General features: G+C 45.2%; 1 protein-coding gene across 12 annotated transcripts in view; it reads left to right on the top strand.

Moving 5' to 3' along the window:
- Positions 1 to 17,808, top strand: part of LOC139540708 (receptor-type tyrosine-protein phosphatase S-like) — a 271,577-nt gene that overhangs the window by 121,470 nt on the left and 132,299 nt on the right. For all 12 annotated transcript variants that reach the window (XM_071344598.1, XM_071344590.1, XM_071344589.1 and 9 more), the window contains 2 exons: positions 14,283 to 14,428; positions 17,453 to 17,594. In XM_071344598.1, coding sequence (XP_071200699.1) covers positions 14,283 to 14,428; positions 17,453 to 17,594 — 288 coding nt within the window. The remainder of the gene's footprint in view (positions 1 to 14,282; positions 14,429 to 17,452; positions 17,595 to 17,808) is intronic.

Raw genomic sequence — 17,808 nt, 5'->3', positions numbered from 1 at the left:
GTCGGTTAGGACATCTACTTTGTGCATGACACAAGTAATTTTTCCAACAATTGTTTACAGACAGATTTTTTCACTTATATCACAATTATATCACAATTATTTCACTGTATCACAATTCCAGTGGGTCAGAAGTTTACATACGCTAAGTTGACTGTACCTTTAAACAGCTTGGAAAATTCCAGAAAATGATGTCATGGCTTTAGAAGCTTCTGATAGGCTAATTGACATCATTTGAGTCAATTGGAGGTGTACCTGTGGATGTATTTCGAGGCCTACCTTCAAACTCAGTGCCTCTTTGCTTGACATCATGGGAAACAAAATTGTAGACCTCCACAAGCCTGATTCAGCCTTGGGAGCAATTTCCAAACGCCTGAAGGTACCACGTTCATCTGTACAAACAATAGTACGCAAGTATAAACACCATGGGACCACGCAGCCGTCATACCGCTCAGGAAGGAGACGCATTCTGTCTCCTAGAGATTAATGTACTTTGGTGCGAAAAGTGCAAATCAATCCCAGAACAACAGCAAAGGACCTTTTGAAGATGCTGGAGGAAACAGGTACAAAAGTATCTATTTCCACAGTAAGACAAGTCCTATATCGACATAACCTGAAAGGCTGCTCAGCAAGGAGGAAGCCACTGCTCCAAAACCGCTATAAAAAAGCCAGACTACGGTTTGCAACTGCACATGGGGACAAAGATCATACTTTTTGGAGAAATGTCCTCTGGTCTGATGAAACACAAATAGAACTGTTTGGCCATAATGACCATCATTATGTTTGGAGGAAAAAGGGGGACGCTTGCAAGTCGAAGAACACCATCCCAACCGTGAAGCACGGGGGTGGCAGCACCAGGTTGTGGGGGTGCTTTGCTGCAGGAGGGACCCGTGCACTTCACAAAATAGATGGCATCATGAGGGAGGAAAATGATGTGGATATATTGAAGCAACATCTCAAGACATCAGTCAGGAAGTTAAAGCTTGGTCGCAAATGGGTCTTCCAAATAGACAATGACCCCAAGCATACTTTAAAAGTTATTGTGGGAAGCTTGTGGAAGGCTACCCGAAACGTTTGAATCAAGTTAAATAATTTAAAGGCAAAGCTACCAAATACTAATTGAGTGTATGTAAACTTCTGACCCACTGGGAATGTGATGAAAGAAATAAAAGCTGAAATAAATCATTCTCTCTACTATTATTCTGACATTTCACATTCTTAAAATAAAGTGGTGATCCTAACTGACCTAAGACAGGGAATTTTTACTAGGATTAAATGTCACGAATTGTGAAAAACTGAGTTTAAATGTATTTGGCTAATGTGTATGTAAAATTCCAACTTCAACTGTATTTGGCTAAGGTGTATGTAAACTTCCGACTTCAACTGTACATGCACAAACACACACAAACATCCCTCCATCTCTTTCTTTTCTCCAGCTTTCTCCTCTTTGCAATTTGTCAGTATGGAGATTCTGCCCCGTTTCATCAGGTTCCAGCAGCGGATATGATAGCACTCTTTGTCAACCTCTCTGTCTCTCTCAGCCTCCTCCTTCTCCATCACACCGTCGCTTATGGAGCAGAGCTTTTGTATTCAACCCTCCTAATAATGCACGGCAGTCTCTTAGCAGGCAGCGCGCGCACATACTCACACACACACACACACACACACACACACACACACACACACACACACACACACACACACACACACACACACACACACACACACACACACACACACACACACACACACACACACACACACACACACACACACACACCACCTCCCTCAACCCCCAACCTCTAATCACACTTCCCATAAGGCCCCCGATCCACCAGGCTCACCGGCCCCCCCCCCCCTGTGGTCCTGTTAGCAGTAAACAGGCACACACGAACACACACACGCACATTCACATTCAGGTACATGCTTTCTCATACACATAAATATGCACACTGAGGTGGACATAAAAAAACTTAGACACACACAGTCCATCCATCTCGCCGTCTCTCTCCCTCCTCTGATTGCTGGATGAGATTGGATCCAGCCACCACACCTCTCCCACTGATTGACAGAGCTACCCCCACCCTTCCCCTCTTTTCTGTTTTGTCTCATTCCTGTTTTTCTCCCCCCTGCCTCGTTTAAGCAATCTGTCTGTCGCTCCCGCCATCTCTCTACCTCTCTCCTCCCAACCCTTTTTGTTTCGATGCACCTGTGGGCTTAATGTGTGATGAAGCCTGACACATGCACGCACACACGCACACACACACACACACACACACACACACACACACACACACACACACACACACACACACACACACACACACACACACACACACACACACACACACACACACACACACACACACACACACACACACACACACACACACACACACACACCAGAGTGGCCCAGGGGTGCAGTCATCCAACTTTATTTTCTCCCACCTGCTCATCGTGGGGGGACGAAGAGCCTCACATTAGTCTCTCCTCCGTCCGTCCGTCCGTCCGTCCGTCCGTCCTCTCTCTCTCTCTCTCTCTCTCTCTCTCTCTCTCTCTCTCTCTCTCTCTCTCTCTCTCTCTCTGTCTCTCTGTCTCTCTGTCTCTCTCTCTCTGTCTCTCTGTCTCTCTCTCGCTCTCACCATCAACACCTCCTTCCCCCTCCCTCCCTCTGTCTGTCTGTCTGTCTGTCTGTCTGTCTGTCTCTCGCTCTCTCGCGCTCTCACTCTCTCTCACTCTCACCATCCACAACTCCTACCCCCCCCCCCTCTCTCTCTCTCTTTCCATCAACACCTCCCACTCTCTTGTTCTCTCTCTCTCACACGCGCAGAGCAAGTGGATGTCACCTCATCAAAGGGGGGCCTGTGCTAAAAGCATGATGTCATTCTCCCCCCTCCCTTTCCCTTTCTCTCTCCCACCCTCGCTACTCCTTTCACTCTCATAAATCACAACCGAGGAGGAGATGTTTTTAATCAGAAAGGGAAAAAAGCTGTTGAATAAATCTAGCTACCCCGCTGTAATAAAGCGTTGGTTTATATCACTGTGTGTGTGTGTGTGTGTGTGTAACCCCCTGCTGACAGCCTTGTTGGGAAAATAGCACAGCGGTCCCTCATCTTCTAAATTGCCTGTGTACTAGAGGAGATTGTGGGGTCACCTACCAAAACAAGCGGGTCACTCCGCTCAATTGACCAATCACAAGCTCTGCTCCTTGTTTTTGCGCTTCAAATTCAGAGAAATGGATGCATGTTTGGTCGACGCGTGTTTTTTGTTCTGTTTGTGTTTGTGTGCGCGTGTGTGCATGTGTGTGCGTGTGTGTTTCCTCAGATCTGATCCCTGCAGGGTGGGACTACCCTCTTCCTTTCCAAAAGGGGCGGCGTCCTGATTCCCACATTTCTCGATTCCTGCACACACACACACACTATTTAAAGGCCCTGTCCCTCCGTCCAGGGTGTGTCAGTGTGTCTAACCACAGCACCCAGGGCCACCATTATCCTTCCGTCCGTCTCGTCCAAAAACCGCCCGACTGCCAGACACCACGGGCGACAGCGCCGTCGTCCAGAAATAGCCAAACAACTGGCTGCACAGTCGTATTTGTTATTCTGCGGTCAGTTGCTCCGCCTCCCTCCGCCATAAAAAGCGCCTCTCCCCCTTCTACTCTGGACGGCTCGTCAATTCCCCAACAATATTGAGCAACGAATGAGGCCCTCTACTCCAACCAATGTTAAAATGTTCTTGGAATGTATATATACAGTATTATATACATAAACATATGGGTATAAGCACAATGTTACTGTTCCATGACCAACCAACTTAACTAATGTGGTGGGAAAAAATGTTTCTAGTCAGCATATCTCATTTTTGGGAGAGTACAAGTGCTTTTTTTGTGTGAAACAAGCAAGGACAATTGAAAACTGTGATGTTTATTTGTGATGTTTATTTGCGACGTTTATTTATGCCCCCTGTCCTCTGTGCAATCTACTTAAGAGTGGCTGTGCAAGCCTAGTGTTCTGGCTGGACCGCCTAATTGTAATTGACTAGAGCCCAAAGTGATGGGGGGGGGGGGGTTCAATGATTTATTTTCCTTTGAAGTTGCCAAGTGAAACATTTCAGGCCCCTTAGGCAGGAGAGAGTCATTTTCTGGTATTCTCACTCTCCACCCTATTCCTCGTATAGTTTTGAGTTAAATTGTTGTTTAACCATTCACAGGCCAGTTACGCATACACTGTTAGTAACTATCAGCATTTAGTGATGTTGACTTCTAATGTTGTTATGTGGTACATCATGTATTGCAGAACACACATGTTCTTGTCGACACAGTGGGTGCAACTCTGTTGCTTCGCCTTATGAGCACCGAAGCTTATTCTGCCCTTTTTCCGAGGACCGTGTCTAGACTTGACATTTCGTGCAGCTTTTTGAATTCTGATCATGGAGTTCTGATCATGGAATTCAGAACACGTCGTGCGTCTACGCCTACATTTAAATGTGTCTAGCATGTCCACATTGTGTCTGGATTCCCTTGTCTTGGCTGTGTGCTTCGGGTCATTGTCCTGTTGAAAGGTGAACCTTTGCCCCAGTCTGAGGTCGGGTTCTTGGTCACCTCCCTGACCAAGGCCATTCTCCCCCGATTGCTCAGTTTGGCCGGGTGGCCAGCTCTAGAAGGAGTCTTGGTGGTTCTAAACTTCTTCCATTTATGAATGATGGAGGCCACTATGTTCTTGGGGACCTTTAATGCTGCAGACATTTTTTTTGTACCCTTCCCCAGATCTGTGCCTCGACACAATCCTGTCTCGGAGCTCTCTGCACAATTTCTTCTACCTCATGGCTTAAAAAAAATACTTTTTACCCCCTTTTCTCCCCAATTTTGTGATATTTAATGACAATTTTTTACCATTTTTACAATCTTTTAAACTTCAATTGGTTACCTTTTAAATGTGTGGCCAACTGTTCCTGGAGCCACAGTGTACAATATTTTTCTCCAGCCTAGCCTTAACACAATTGTTCAAACTAATCAACTAATTATGATATTCAACCTAGACTGGGGACTTCATCATTAAGAGACAGTTGTCTACTACTGGTCTCTTCTTCCTGACTCAGGTGTATAAGGCTTGGGTGGAAGAAAAGCAACATAAATGCCTAATATGGCAATTCATATTATTTTTCCATCATTTATTATTGTCAACTTACATCTCAAAGCTATGCATGCAATACGCCTTGACCTGGTGCACACATATTTCTCTGTTCTCAGTTTGATTGAACGCCTCAGTCGGTCTTTTTGCCTCGTAACTGATCGCTTCTGGAAAGAGAGAAGGGACAACACATGATCGAGATGTGCTAGCTACTAGTTTAAAGCAATTAAATATGTAATTGTTACAAAGAATGACTGTATGAGCTACATTTATGAAAGCAATACATCCGTTTACTTACCTTATCAGTCTTGAAGTATCATTTATCACCAAAAAATCGTGTTATGAGTGAGTGCGCCACAAACATATTTCCAGGGTGTTGATGCAGCCGCCTCCTAAGATAGCCTCAGGGTAGGGGAAGGGTATCCATCTGCAAAATTGAAGTCTTGCTTTGATGTCAAGTCGGCTCATATTGTTGCTACCTTAGCTGTGGTGCTAGCTAACATGCTACTGAAAATTGACAGTAGCATATTAACATGCATATTCGTATTAAAAGACCCCAACGTATTCACCTAAAAAAAATGTGTTTAGGCAAATCATTAATTACCTAGCTAGCTATCACATTAATTGTGCAAAAATATGATAGCTAAGCGCTAGCCAGTCAGTGGGGCTGACAGATTGAAACTGGTATCAACAAAATGTGTTTCACTCTATCCCATAAAACATGACATTGCTAACTGGATATCAATTAGCTAACACCATTTCAATATTTATTAGGAAGTTTAATTAATAAGTTAGATACTCACAGGACAACTTTGGTAGATAGCTAGCTTGGTTTCCATTTTCCAACAGTTTTTATTAATCCCCCCTGATTAGTTGTCAACGGTTACTGGTCTAGGAACTCATGTGTTCACCAGATACGGCTTCTGGTAAACTGTTTGCCACTAGTGAATAATAAATATTGTTGCCACAGGTAACAGGTTCAAATATAATCTTGAGAAAATTGTTTGCCAGAAAAAACCTCTGGTGAAGTGTTTGCCACTAGTGGTAATAAATATGATTGTTGCCAAAGGTTTGCCGCATATTCACCACTAGTGACAAACATTTGCAAACTTCTGGCAACATTTTGCGCCGCGCTCTTTAGTTTGCAGAAAATTTGCCACAAACTTGCAGGACGTTTGCTGCAACAAATACATTTTTGTAAGGGCTGATTGCGTCCAGACTGAGGAGAAATCCGTGTCCCTGACCACCACCTGAAGTGGTCAGCCAGATCTGAACACAATCTGTCTTATCAATGCGATCTTCGTATTCTGATAGCAGAGGACGCATGTAAGTGTCAGGTGTAGACACAGGCCAAGTTTCATTTGGTTATTTGGTCCATTAGTTTGAGTGATGTAGTTGGACAAGACAATGCAGGTGATTGAAGTGCATGAAATTGTAATGTGTCAAACACTTTGATGAGCCCTCTCCTCAAGTTTACATCTTCAAAGGTTTTGCAAATGGAATAATATCATTACATTTTGTACTTGACCTCCATGTGATTTAAATAAGAGCAGATTCTTCCGGATGGATATGCAGTAGTTTTCCAAAATATGGGACTTTACATTTCTACCATTCATGATGTTGTCAACAACATTTGTTTTGCTCATGGCTTTTCCCGGGTGAGCGCTTAAATTGGTTCCATGCGCTGACTTTGGGTCTTCAGCTTGAATATGAGTGTGGCTGTCAAAATGTAGACGGACTTTAAAAAAAGTACACTAAGTAATAACCTCGTGATTGTTCCCATGCCTTGTTGAATTGAGCAAAGACAGTGATCTTTTTCATGAAAAAAAACCTGAACGTTTCCAATTACCCTGTGTCATGAACAAAAGGCTGTGTCTTTGTATTTTTTCCATCTCCTCCGCTAAAGTTATTCTTCGGTGAGAAGATGGAGTGGATTTATCTCTTTCTCCTTTCAGGCGGACCCATTTTCTGTGTCTCTCGTTACACGTTCTGACCCAAGATGTGGCCCTCTTTGGCTCTCAGCAATTGCAGGTGTTCTTTTCATTCAGGTGGAGTCACCAAGTGTCAGTTGCCTGAAGAGACTCAGAATGACACAAAATTGTTCCTATTGCACTAACTCCTCCGATCGCATGGCCATTTTGAAATTGCCTGCGCTCTTCAACTTAATTTTCGGTCACCTCCCCCGGAAATGAACAGATTTATTTCCAACGAGGTAAGGTATACTTAGCTGTTTTCTTTTAGTCTGTGCACTAAACAATGGTTTCAATGGGACCAATTTGGAGCTATTATGAGCGAACCACTTTCCAGTTCAGCCTCTTCGACAGTCGTGTGGTTGGGAGACCACTGGGCATTAACACTCTGAGAACTCGCATTTCCTTCCCACATCCTGCAGTACGTTTTTTGTTGGCCTGCCTACTGTGTACTGTGCGACCTCATTTGCAGTGTAGACTGCCCACATTCACTTTATGATACGTCGCGGAAGGAGACAATGGGAAGACGTGAAGATAAAAGGATCATTATTATCTTGCGGTTCCTCAGTCTGGGCCTCCTGAGCCTCCGTAGCTCCAACCCCTTGGCCCAGTTGGACTGGAGTGAGAATAAGAAGATGGCCCACTCGGATGTTTGGTCTGACGATCCAGTCAGCACGCTCAGTTTGTGAATGACTGCATCCAAGGTGACTCGATCCACCCCCCGAGAGCAAATCCCAATGAACCCCTCTTCCCCCGCCTTAATTGAAAAAGCAATTGTTTCATCAAGTCGTTAGATTCGCCAGGCAAGGCGAGGATTACAGTACATCGGGTGGTGAGAGATGCCAAATGAGCCCTCAGAAACTCCACTGCGTGGCACAGGATTAGCACGGGCTGCCAATTGTTTATTGGTGGGACTCGGTGGAAGCTATTATCTGTCAACAGCAAAGGTCTAACATGGGACCTACACCAGTCAATGAGTGGAGGATCAGGAGCCATACGTCCTCCAGCATCGCTACAGCTAGAATGGGGAAATTGGGTTATCCTCATACATCAAACCTCCGTCTCAGTGGTTCCCATGACAGTTTACACCACCGATGTAACTCCGCAGTGGGGTATCGGAGCAAACGGCCGGGAAGCCCAACCAACCACCTCTTTTCCCATACACCCGTGCTCCTGCTTCTTTCGTTCTTCTGCTTCCTGATTCAACCTCTTCGTCACAGCAGTTGATTGGCCCTGGCCAGGAGCAAAGAGTGTGCGAGAGACAGAAACCCGAGACAAAAGAGCAAGAGAGGCAGGGGTATAGAAACAGAGGCCAGTTTCCATAGCGATAGATCTTGCCTGGGCAGCCGGTGAAAATTGGTTCCTGATTGATGGGGGCTTGATGTTTTGAGGCCTGGAGGGTGTTGGGGGGTTGAGGGTGGATGGGTCTTAAGCCAGGCCCTAGCCAGTCGGGATTCTGTAACAAGTGACGAGCTAGCATGCTGAGATCTGTGGATGTGGGCCTACCTCACACAGCTGAACCACAAATATCTATGCTTACGTAGGTTAGGAACGATGTGGTGCTTACTTGAAAACTCATGTTTTTGTCCCTAAGACATTTCTTCTTCATTACTGACCAAATGTATTACCGTCCAGCAATGAAAAAGGATAGTGTCCTGTCAGAAAATGCTGACAGGGCTAATCCAATTTGTACACATTAGTAATTATGGTGTGCATGTTTGGTTGTGTGCGTTGTAAAGATTATGTGGCCCTCAAGTATAGCAGTTTCTTTTGTTCTCTAAGCCAGCAGCATTTACTAAAAAATGACACAAAAATCACTCTAACCTTCCTCCACTGTTATTGGCCTCTGGAGTATTAGAGAGGAAGGTCAAATTAGGCGGTGAATAGCACCTCTAATATGTCCAAATGTTCCTTTCACCACCAAATAAGCCTGTAAAAGGTGTTATCGGCTGGAAAAGGTGCCTATTTTGATCAAGATGACAGACAAGTGGCTTCTACCCATCACCCCTTTTTTCACCAATCATTCAATGGGTAGATGAGGAGCAATTTTCGCCCTCTTCTTTCCTAAGCCACATCATAATGGGTCCTATTTATTCTCCAAAAAGCTTTTCATCGATTACAGTGTTACACATTTAACCAGACCTTACTATTGCCTAATTTACCTACTAAATGGCAATCTGGAGGTAGTGCCAATGGAACTCGCACTCACATGGAGCGAAAGGCTATTTGAAAGGAGGCGTTGTCATTTCTCTTATCTGGGCGAGCAGAACCTACCAGTCAGTAGAGGGATACTACATTAGCAAAACAAGTGTCTGCTTTACACAGTATGGGTTAGCCTTCCCCGCTAGCAGCGGCAGTTGGCTCAATACACATTCCATTCCATGTCCCTGTGAAGATAGCTCACTACCCACATTTCCGGTTATTTCGGCCCCGATGCCGTCTCCTGCTTGGAAGATAAACTGGGGTCCCGTTTGCTTTATCGGTGTAAAGCTGTACGTTTCTCGATTTGAAAGAGGCCTGGGATAGAGGGAGATAATGAGGGACAGCTCAGCTGAGGTGGAATGAGAAACAGGAGTAACGAAAGTCCAAATAGGATTCATCTAATGATACTTATTGAAACCAATAACCCACTTGTCAGTGATACACCGGTTTGTTATTGTGGACTTTTTTTCAGGCATTACAGTAAAATTGCCTAGATAACATCCAGGGTATACCTCGATCATAATGTGTTTGTATTCTGGTTGAATTTTCAGTATCATATTGTTTAGTAGTGATGTTGCTTATCATGGTGGAATGAGAAAGCAATTTATTTTCAATAGCCAATTTCTATCATGCAATTACTGCCTGCGTGACAGTGGTGTTCAGACGCTGAATAAAGGGTTGAATTCAGCAATAACCACCAGCGGTATGCCTGAGGCAGGAGGCAATTGAAAATATTAAAAGGTTAATTATGCTGATCTCGGTTGTCATCCAAACACGCACGCACGCACACACACACACACACACACACACACACACACACACACACACACACACACACACACACACACACACACACACACACACACACACACACACACACACACACACACACACACACACACACACACAGTGCATTGTATTTAGAGACGTACAGACATGGCCATGCATCAATGGGCATGCATTTGCTCACGCACGCACGCACGCACGCACACACACACACACACACACACACACACACACACACACACGCACACACACACACACACTATCTACCTACTTTTCATAATAGCCAACTTTCTGTCAGATCCTCTGTTCTCAGCTGGGTATAAAACAGTTCCTGAGGCCAGGAGTGACGCGTGTAGGAGCTTCACGTCTGCTCTGTTAGCTCACTGGACTCTGAAGGCTTCGCTGCCTTTTCCTCAATCTCTCGCGCTTTCCGTTTCTACTTTTCCCATCCCTCTCTTTGATTTCTCTTCTCTCTCTCCATTGCTCTCCTTTTTTGTCTTCTCCTCCCTGTTCCCCATCTCTTTTCAACCCCTTTATTCTTTCACTCTCTGAAGGCTTCTGCTGTGGGTTTAACCTAGGAGAGAACCTCACGAGTAGCTTGGTATTGTTTGGTTCTGAACAAACAGAGTAAAAACTCAAACCAAGTGTATTCAACCCACTGGGTACCTCGGCTGCAAGCACAACATACAAGTCACACAAGCACACGTTGATACCTTTCGACTGGGCGGAGTCACCTCTTGCATGTCTAAGATAAACAATCCTTGTCTGTTGCTAGGCAGGAACTCAGTCTGTTCCTCTTACTGGTATTGTCATGGTCCTCTGCCCCCCCTGCCCCCCCCCCCCTCTCCCAGAGATTTCTTCTTCTCTCTTCAACTGTTGACCTTATCTTATCATACCACCCTGCATACCACTGCTGGCTTGCTTCTGAAGCTAAGCAGGGTTGGTCCTGGTCAGTCCCTGGATGGGAGACTAGATGCTGCTGGAAGTGGTGTTGGAGGGCCAGTAGGAGGCACTCTTTCCTCTGGTCTAAAAAAAAATATCCCAATGCCCCAGGGCAGTGATTAGGGTGCCGTCTTTCGGATGGGACGTTAAACGGGTGTCCTGACTCTCTGAGGTCATTAAAGATCGCATGGCACTTATCGTAAGAGTAGGGGTGTTAACCCCGGTGTCCTGGGCTAAATTCCCAATCTGGCCCTCAAACCATCACGGTCACCTAATAATCCCCAGTTTACAATTGGCTCTTTCATCCCCCTCCTCTCCCCTGTAACTATTCCCCAGGTCGTTGCTGCAAATGAGAATGTGTTCTCAGTCAACTTACCTGGTAAAATAAAGGATCAATTAAAAAAATAAATCTCTAGTTGAGTTCCACACACCTCCTTGTTCTAGTTCTACAGCAACTGGCCTGCAAGGAGCTGAAACTGAAACTGGCCTGCCAGGAACTGAAACTGAAAATGGCCTGCCAGGAACTGAAACTGAAACTGGCCTGCCAGGAACTGAAACTAGACTGTTACTCTTCGCCTCCTTCCTTAGAAATATTAATATTCTGCAATAACATGTTTGAACGGCTATGAACATTCCATACGTCCCCTTGTCTCACACAGTGACTTTCGAACCACAAGGTTCCCATTGAGCCCTTAACATATACCTTTCTTATACATAGAAAGTAATTCATATGTTCTAATATGGTGACAAGAATAAATACATTTCAAGCCAGAATCCCACAGTATTATTTAATGGTGGAGATCAGGGGAAAGCTCCTGATTAACCGGCTGGTCTAATGGGCACTGGGCCCGGGGACCCTACCGGAGCTGGCCAGTATAGAGGCTACTCACAGCTTGCCCATGTAAATATCTTCTATCTAATATCTCTTCTATTCAAAAAGCGGATCAATTACCCCCGTTTATATAATCATATGTATTATGATTTAAAAGGCTAAAAAGCTAATCCTCGATCTTCTCTTTTTTAATACGGGCCCAGGAGTCATAGTCTCTAAGGTGAGCATAGTGGAGGAATGCTAAACAAAATGCAGCTGAAAGCCACGCACCTGTAGCTTTTGCTAAAGGAAGATACAATCACTGAGATCCAGCAAGATTCTGCAGTCAATATTTTCGTGTCTACTCATTCGACAGTCACAGGGATCAATTCGTCAAGACGCCGACAAGATAGCCGGAAAAGGTGAATCCCCTCTGCTTCTTTTCTAAGGGAGAAATGCCACAATCGTATCTCTTGTTCCTTTCATCAGTGGACAGTATCACTGTACCATAGGAGAAGGCTGTTGCTTGCTTGTCGGAATATTTTCTGTGGCGTTGTCGGCTGGCTGCCACGGGTCATCAGCCTGAGCCTCGTTTCATCTCTCTCCATCGCGTCATTTGTGTTGTTTGTTGTTGAGCCGCAACGTGCATCACGTATAGAGGACACCTTGGCCGGCCTCCCATCACTGGAGCTGCATCTTGAATAGTACCCTATTACGTATGGTACCCTATTAAGAATTTTGTGCACTACCTAAAAAAAAAGTAGTGCACTATTTCAGGAATAGGGGGCAATTTGTGATAGGAATATCGGCCTAGGAATATTGTAGGGAACCTCAAGAGAGACTGGTCACCCCACAGCCAAGACCGATGTGGTCACTTTTCGCTCGGTGTCGATTGGACTCTTCCTGACTCTTGTACAGGTCTGTGATGGGAGTGTGGAGGTGTGTGGGATAGGGATTGCTTTTGGAGTGTGTTGAACTTTCTGTGCTACGCTTCTGCTGTCCTCAGGCTCTCTCTCTCTGTCTCAATCTCGCTCTCTCTCTCTGTCTCAATCTCGACCTCTCTTTCAGTTCCTTCCCTCAACCGTCTCTCTCTTTCTCCCTCTCCCTTTCTCTCTACCCCTCGCTCCCTCTATTTTCATTTTCTACCCCACCCACTCATCCACCTTTTGTCTCTCCTTCTCCCTCCCTCCCAGCCAGCCCCCTCCCTCTCCCTCCTCCCTCTCTCTCTCTCTCTCTCCAGCTCTCTCTCCTGTCCCTAATCAAATGCAGCAGAGCTCTCCTCCGTGTGTGTTTATAGGGGCCCAGGGAGAGGAGAGAGAGTAAAGAGAGAGCGGGCCTGCCTGCCCACGGTCCGTTAATTATTAATCCACATGAACGCGCCCCGCACGTTTGATCATCCCTACGCCCCCGAGTTAACAAGTTCCCCCAGAGAGTTTCCTCTACCCGGCTTGTTGTTGTGAGATCTGACCCGCCAGAAAACGAGCTAAGAAACTCAAAAGTAGCGTCGTCCTGCCGGGCAAGTCTGGTAATATCAGAGAATATTAGGAAGATGGCGAACATGTTATTGTTGATTAGAGTTTTTCAGTGAAGATGAGGGATGTTAGGTAAAAATAAATAAAAAATCAGAAACCTGGGAAGCAAGGCGTTAAGTTGATTTGTAATGCAGAACAAACGACTTCTCTGACTTCTCCTATCTTGCCTAAAGCTCCTGTCAGCCCCCACAGACGATTGGAATGCCCAACGACGAACGCACGCAGCCTTCCTGGCATGGATGTTCGTCATCCTCTTATCCCGCCATCCCTTTCTTTGGTTGGCGTTTGCGTGTGCGCGTCTGGCTCGGCCAGTGAGGGACGTGTGTGGGTTTTGGATGGGCTCTCTGTGAGCGACGTGTGTGTGCGTGTGTGCGTTTATGTATGGGGGGGGGGTGGGGGGGGGGGCATAAAATCAAGACAGAAGCTGCTCTGCGGGCGCTTTATTATTCATTGCTCCGTTAAATTATTCATGTTGGCGTCAGCGTGTCGGGGTGTGCATTGTCTGTAGTGTAATTACCTCTGCGTTGATGCACGGCCGCTCGCTTCCCTTCCTTCCACCGGCTCTCTATACATCCAATCCCCATGATTCCCCTCGCCTCTCCCGTCTGCAGACTGCAGTTTTCCATAGGCTCTCTCTGCAGCACATGGAGTGGGTGTGTCTAACCGTGACATTATACAGCGGACGATATGAGGAATTCCAAAGGCCACTCAAGACTTTATTATCTTCTCGTACAATGAAAGTGTGTGCACACGAGCTTTTCGAAATGTAATTACCTTCATTTGCAGCTACAACTGGCCCCGTAATGAATTGGGTTATCTTCACTGGAGCTTGCTGTTGCATCACTTTGTTCTCTTAAATCTGTTTGAATGCCTTCTTCTTCTCTCTCACTCTCACTCTCTCTCTCTCTGTCTCCAGCGCCACCAAGGTTCACTAAAGTTCCCGTCGACCAGATCGGTGTATCCGGGGGCGTGGTCTCGTTCGTGTGCCAGGCGACGGGAGATCCCAAGCCTCGGGTGAGCTGGAACAAGAAGGGGAAGAAGGTCAACTCCCAACGCATTGAGGTGAGACATTGAAGTCCTGTAACCTTACACTGCCCCATACTGCTGTGGAGAGGGTATGGCATTATGAATAACCCCACACCCCCCCCTATATGAATACACGTAGTCTATACCAAGTTTTTTCCAAAGCAACTTACAGTACAGTGAGTGCACACATGCGAGTGCTCTTACCAACTGAGCAACACGTCTATTGATTCACGTGACACGGATGTATCACTTTTCTGTTTCAACCAAGGTTAGCTCGGTAGATCGTTCCCTTACGATTTCCTTGTACTAGCACACAAACTACCCCACAATTAGTTGCCATGACAGACAAGGGTTTGCATTTAACCAGGCATCAATTGTAGGACACCAGCGCATGTTGAGTGACATGACTTTGCACGGTGCCAATACACTCTACTTGTCCTCTTGCACTTGAATGACTAGCTGAATGAAACGTTAGTAGTGGCGGCTGCCGGGTCTACATTCCCCTATGCTCGCGTTGCATTATTTCTGATGTTTGTTTGTTGTGTGTCCCTGCGTGAGCCCAGATGCCGGCTCTGAAGTCGTGATTGATGCTCAGTGTTTCCTTAATTAAAACTCGCTCCTCGCGCCGACAATGTACACACACACAAACACACACAAACATACACATGCACACACTCTCTCAGTGAACACACACACACACACTCATATTAACAACGCTGCCAGCTCACTGGGAAGGAGAGAAGAGGGGGAGAAGATGGAACCCTGGCACAAAGAGGAGCATGACAAAAAATGGATAAATAAGCCAGTGAAATATCATCATGGAGGGCAAAAGCAGTCCAACCCGTGCTGTTTTTGCATTTTGCGTTCTCCTTCCGCCGCGTACTAAAGACAAACCCAAACCCAAGGGTATTTAGCCAGCGATTGAGCTCTGGGTCAAATTATGGCTGTTTCTTTTCTTTTAAACAGTCATTTTACGAAGGAGGTCAGAAATCTTTGCGTTCCCCCTCCAGCAGCTTTACGCTTTGATATTGACTGGGATGTGCACTCAGTCACAGTTACTGTTCCTCATTAGTGTGGTGGGTTTGAGAGTTATCGTGGCTCGACGCCGAAACCTTTCCTTCGGCTGACAAAAAGCACAGCAGCACGTCACTGCACACGGTCACCCGTATCGATCCAATGTGTTCGTTCTCTCCCTTATATAACGATGAAATGACATGCGTAGTGCAACATATGAGTACAATACAGTGCAACATATGAGTACAATACAGTGCAACATAAGAGTACAATACAGTGCAACATATGAGTACAATACAGTGCAACATAAGAGTGCAATATGAGCACACTCGGACAGTTATGTTCTGATTATTAGTAAACATGGCTGAGAATGAGTGTATGTGTTTTAAAAAGGTACTTATATCTTATCATAATTCTCTTAATGTACGGCTTTGAACATTTAAATACCTTAGCCTAAAAGCAAACCTCAGCCTATGGTTACCTTTTCTTAAGACTTTACCACTGGACTAGCATAGTGATGTCCTGGCTCATATTTTGAAGCTTTGCAGCAAAAAAATATATAGAGTACCAGTCAAAAGTTTAGACACACCTTCTCATTCAAGGATTTTTCCTCATGTTTTACTACTTTCTACATTGTAGAATAATAGTTAAGACATCAAAACTATGAAATAACACATATGGAATCAAGTAGTAACCAAAAAAAGTGGAATGCTTTTCCAATAGTCTTGAAGGAGTTCCCACATATGCTGAGCACTTGTTGGCTGCTTTTCCTTCACTCTGCGTTCCAACTCATCCCAAACCATCTCAATTGGGTTGAGGTTGGGTGATTGTGGAGACCAGGTCATCTGATGCAGCACTCCATCGCTCTCCTTCTTAGTCAAATAGCACTTACACAGCCTGGAGGTGTGTTGGGTCGTTGTCCGGTTGAAAAACAGATTATAGTCCCACTAAGCGCAAGCCAGGTGGGATGGCGTATCACTGCAGAATGCTGTGGTAGCCATGCTGGTTAAGTGTGCCTTGAATTCTAAATAAATCACTGACAGTGCCACCAGCAAAGCACCCCCACATCATCACACCCTCACATCCTCCTCCATGCTTCACGGTGGGAACCACACATGCGGAGATTATCTGTCCCCCTACTCTGCGTCTCACAAAGACATAGTGGTTGGAACCAAAAATCTCAAATATGGACTCATCAGACCAAAGGACAGATTTCCACCGGTCTAATGTCCATTACTCGTGTTTCTTGGCCCAAACAAGTCTCTTATTATTATTTCTTTGCAGCAATTCGACCATGAAGGCCTGATTCACACAGTCTCCTCTGAACAGTTGATGTTGAGATGTGTCTGTTACTCTGCAGCAGAGGTAACTCTGGGTCTTCCTTTCCTGTGGCGGTCCTCATGAGAGCCAGTTTCATCATAGCGCTTCATGGTTTTTGCGACTGCACTTGAAGAAACTTTCAAAGTTCTCTAAAATGTTCCGCCTGACCTTCATGTCTTAAAGCAGTGGTCCTCAACCTTTTCTGAGTCAAGATCACTTTCGCAGTCAAAAAGCAAGCCAAGATCTACTGCTCAGATTTTTTACATTAACCTCACATAAAGAGTTTTGTATGAATGAGTTTTGGGCAGTAGGCCTAATACATTATCACAGCACATTGGCTATAAGATTAGCCTGCCGATATTGTTAATCAGATCATATTATATTTCAGAACTCATGAAGTTGGTTGAGAGAATTCCAAGAGTGTGCAAAGCAAAGGGTGGCTACTTTGAAGAATATCAAATCTAAAATATATTTTCACTTTTTTGGTTACTACATGAATACATATGTCTTATTTCATAGTGTTGACGTCTTAACTATTATTGTACAATGTAGAAAAATAAAGAAAACCCAAAAGTCCATACTTTTGACTGGTACTGTATATGTGAAATGAAGGGGTCCCTAGGCGCTATACCTGGAGTGGTTGAGCCTTATTCTAGAAGTATAGTTAGGTTGTCTTTATCTCAGATACAGATAGCTCTAACGTTATACCATTTCTCTCTGACAAAGACTATCGAGTTCGATGAGGGCGCCGGAGCCGTGCTTCGGATCCAGCCTCTACGAGCGCCGCGGGATGAGAATATCTACGAGTGCGTGGCGGAGAACAGCGAGGGCGAGGTCAACGTCAATGCCAAGCTGTCCATCATCAGAGGTGAGTCACTCGGCGGCGACTAATGATGAGGTCATTGACCATGGACCAATGGGACCCATGGTCCAATAGTCTGATAATATTATCTTCCTGTCGCACCAATATTCTCAGATAGCTTCCTGCGTAGATAGTGTTAGCTTATTTATTTTGTATTATTATTTTGTAGCTCTTTCTAGCTCCCTATAACCCTATGTTGGTTTAAATGTTTTACCCCTGT

This window comes from Salvelinus alpinus, chromosome 16 (assembly GCF_045679555.1).
Source record: "Salvelinus alpinus chromosome 16, SLU_Salpinus.1, whole genome shotgun sequence".
In the NCBI taxonomy this organism is placed as follows: domain Eukaryota; kingdom Metazoa; phylum Chordata; class Actinopteri; order Salmoniformes; family Salmonidae; genus Salvelinus; species Salvelinus alpinus.
Note: the sequence above shows the minus strand (reverse complement) of the source record. Positions and strands in the feature narration are given on the sequence as shown.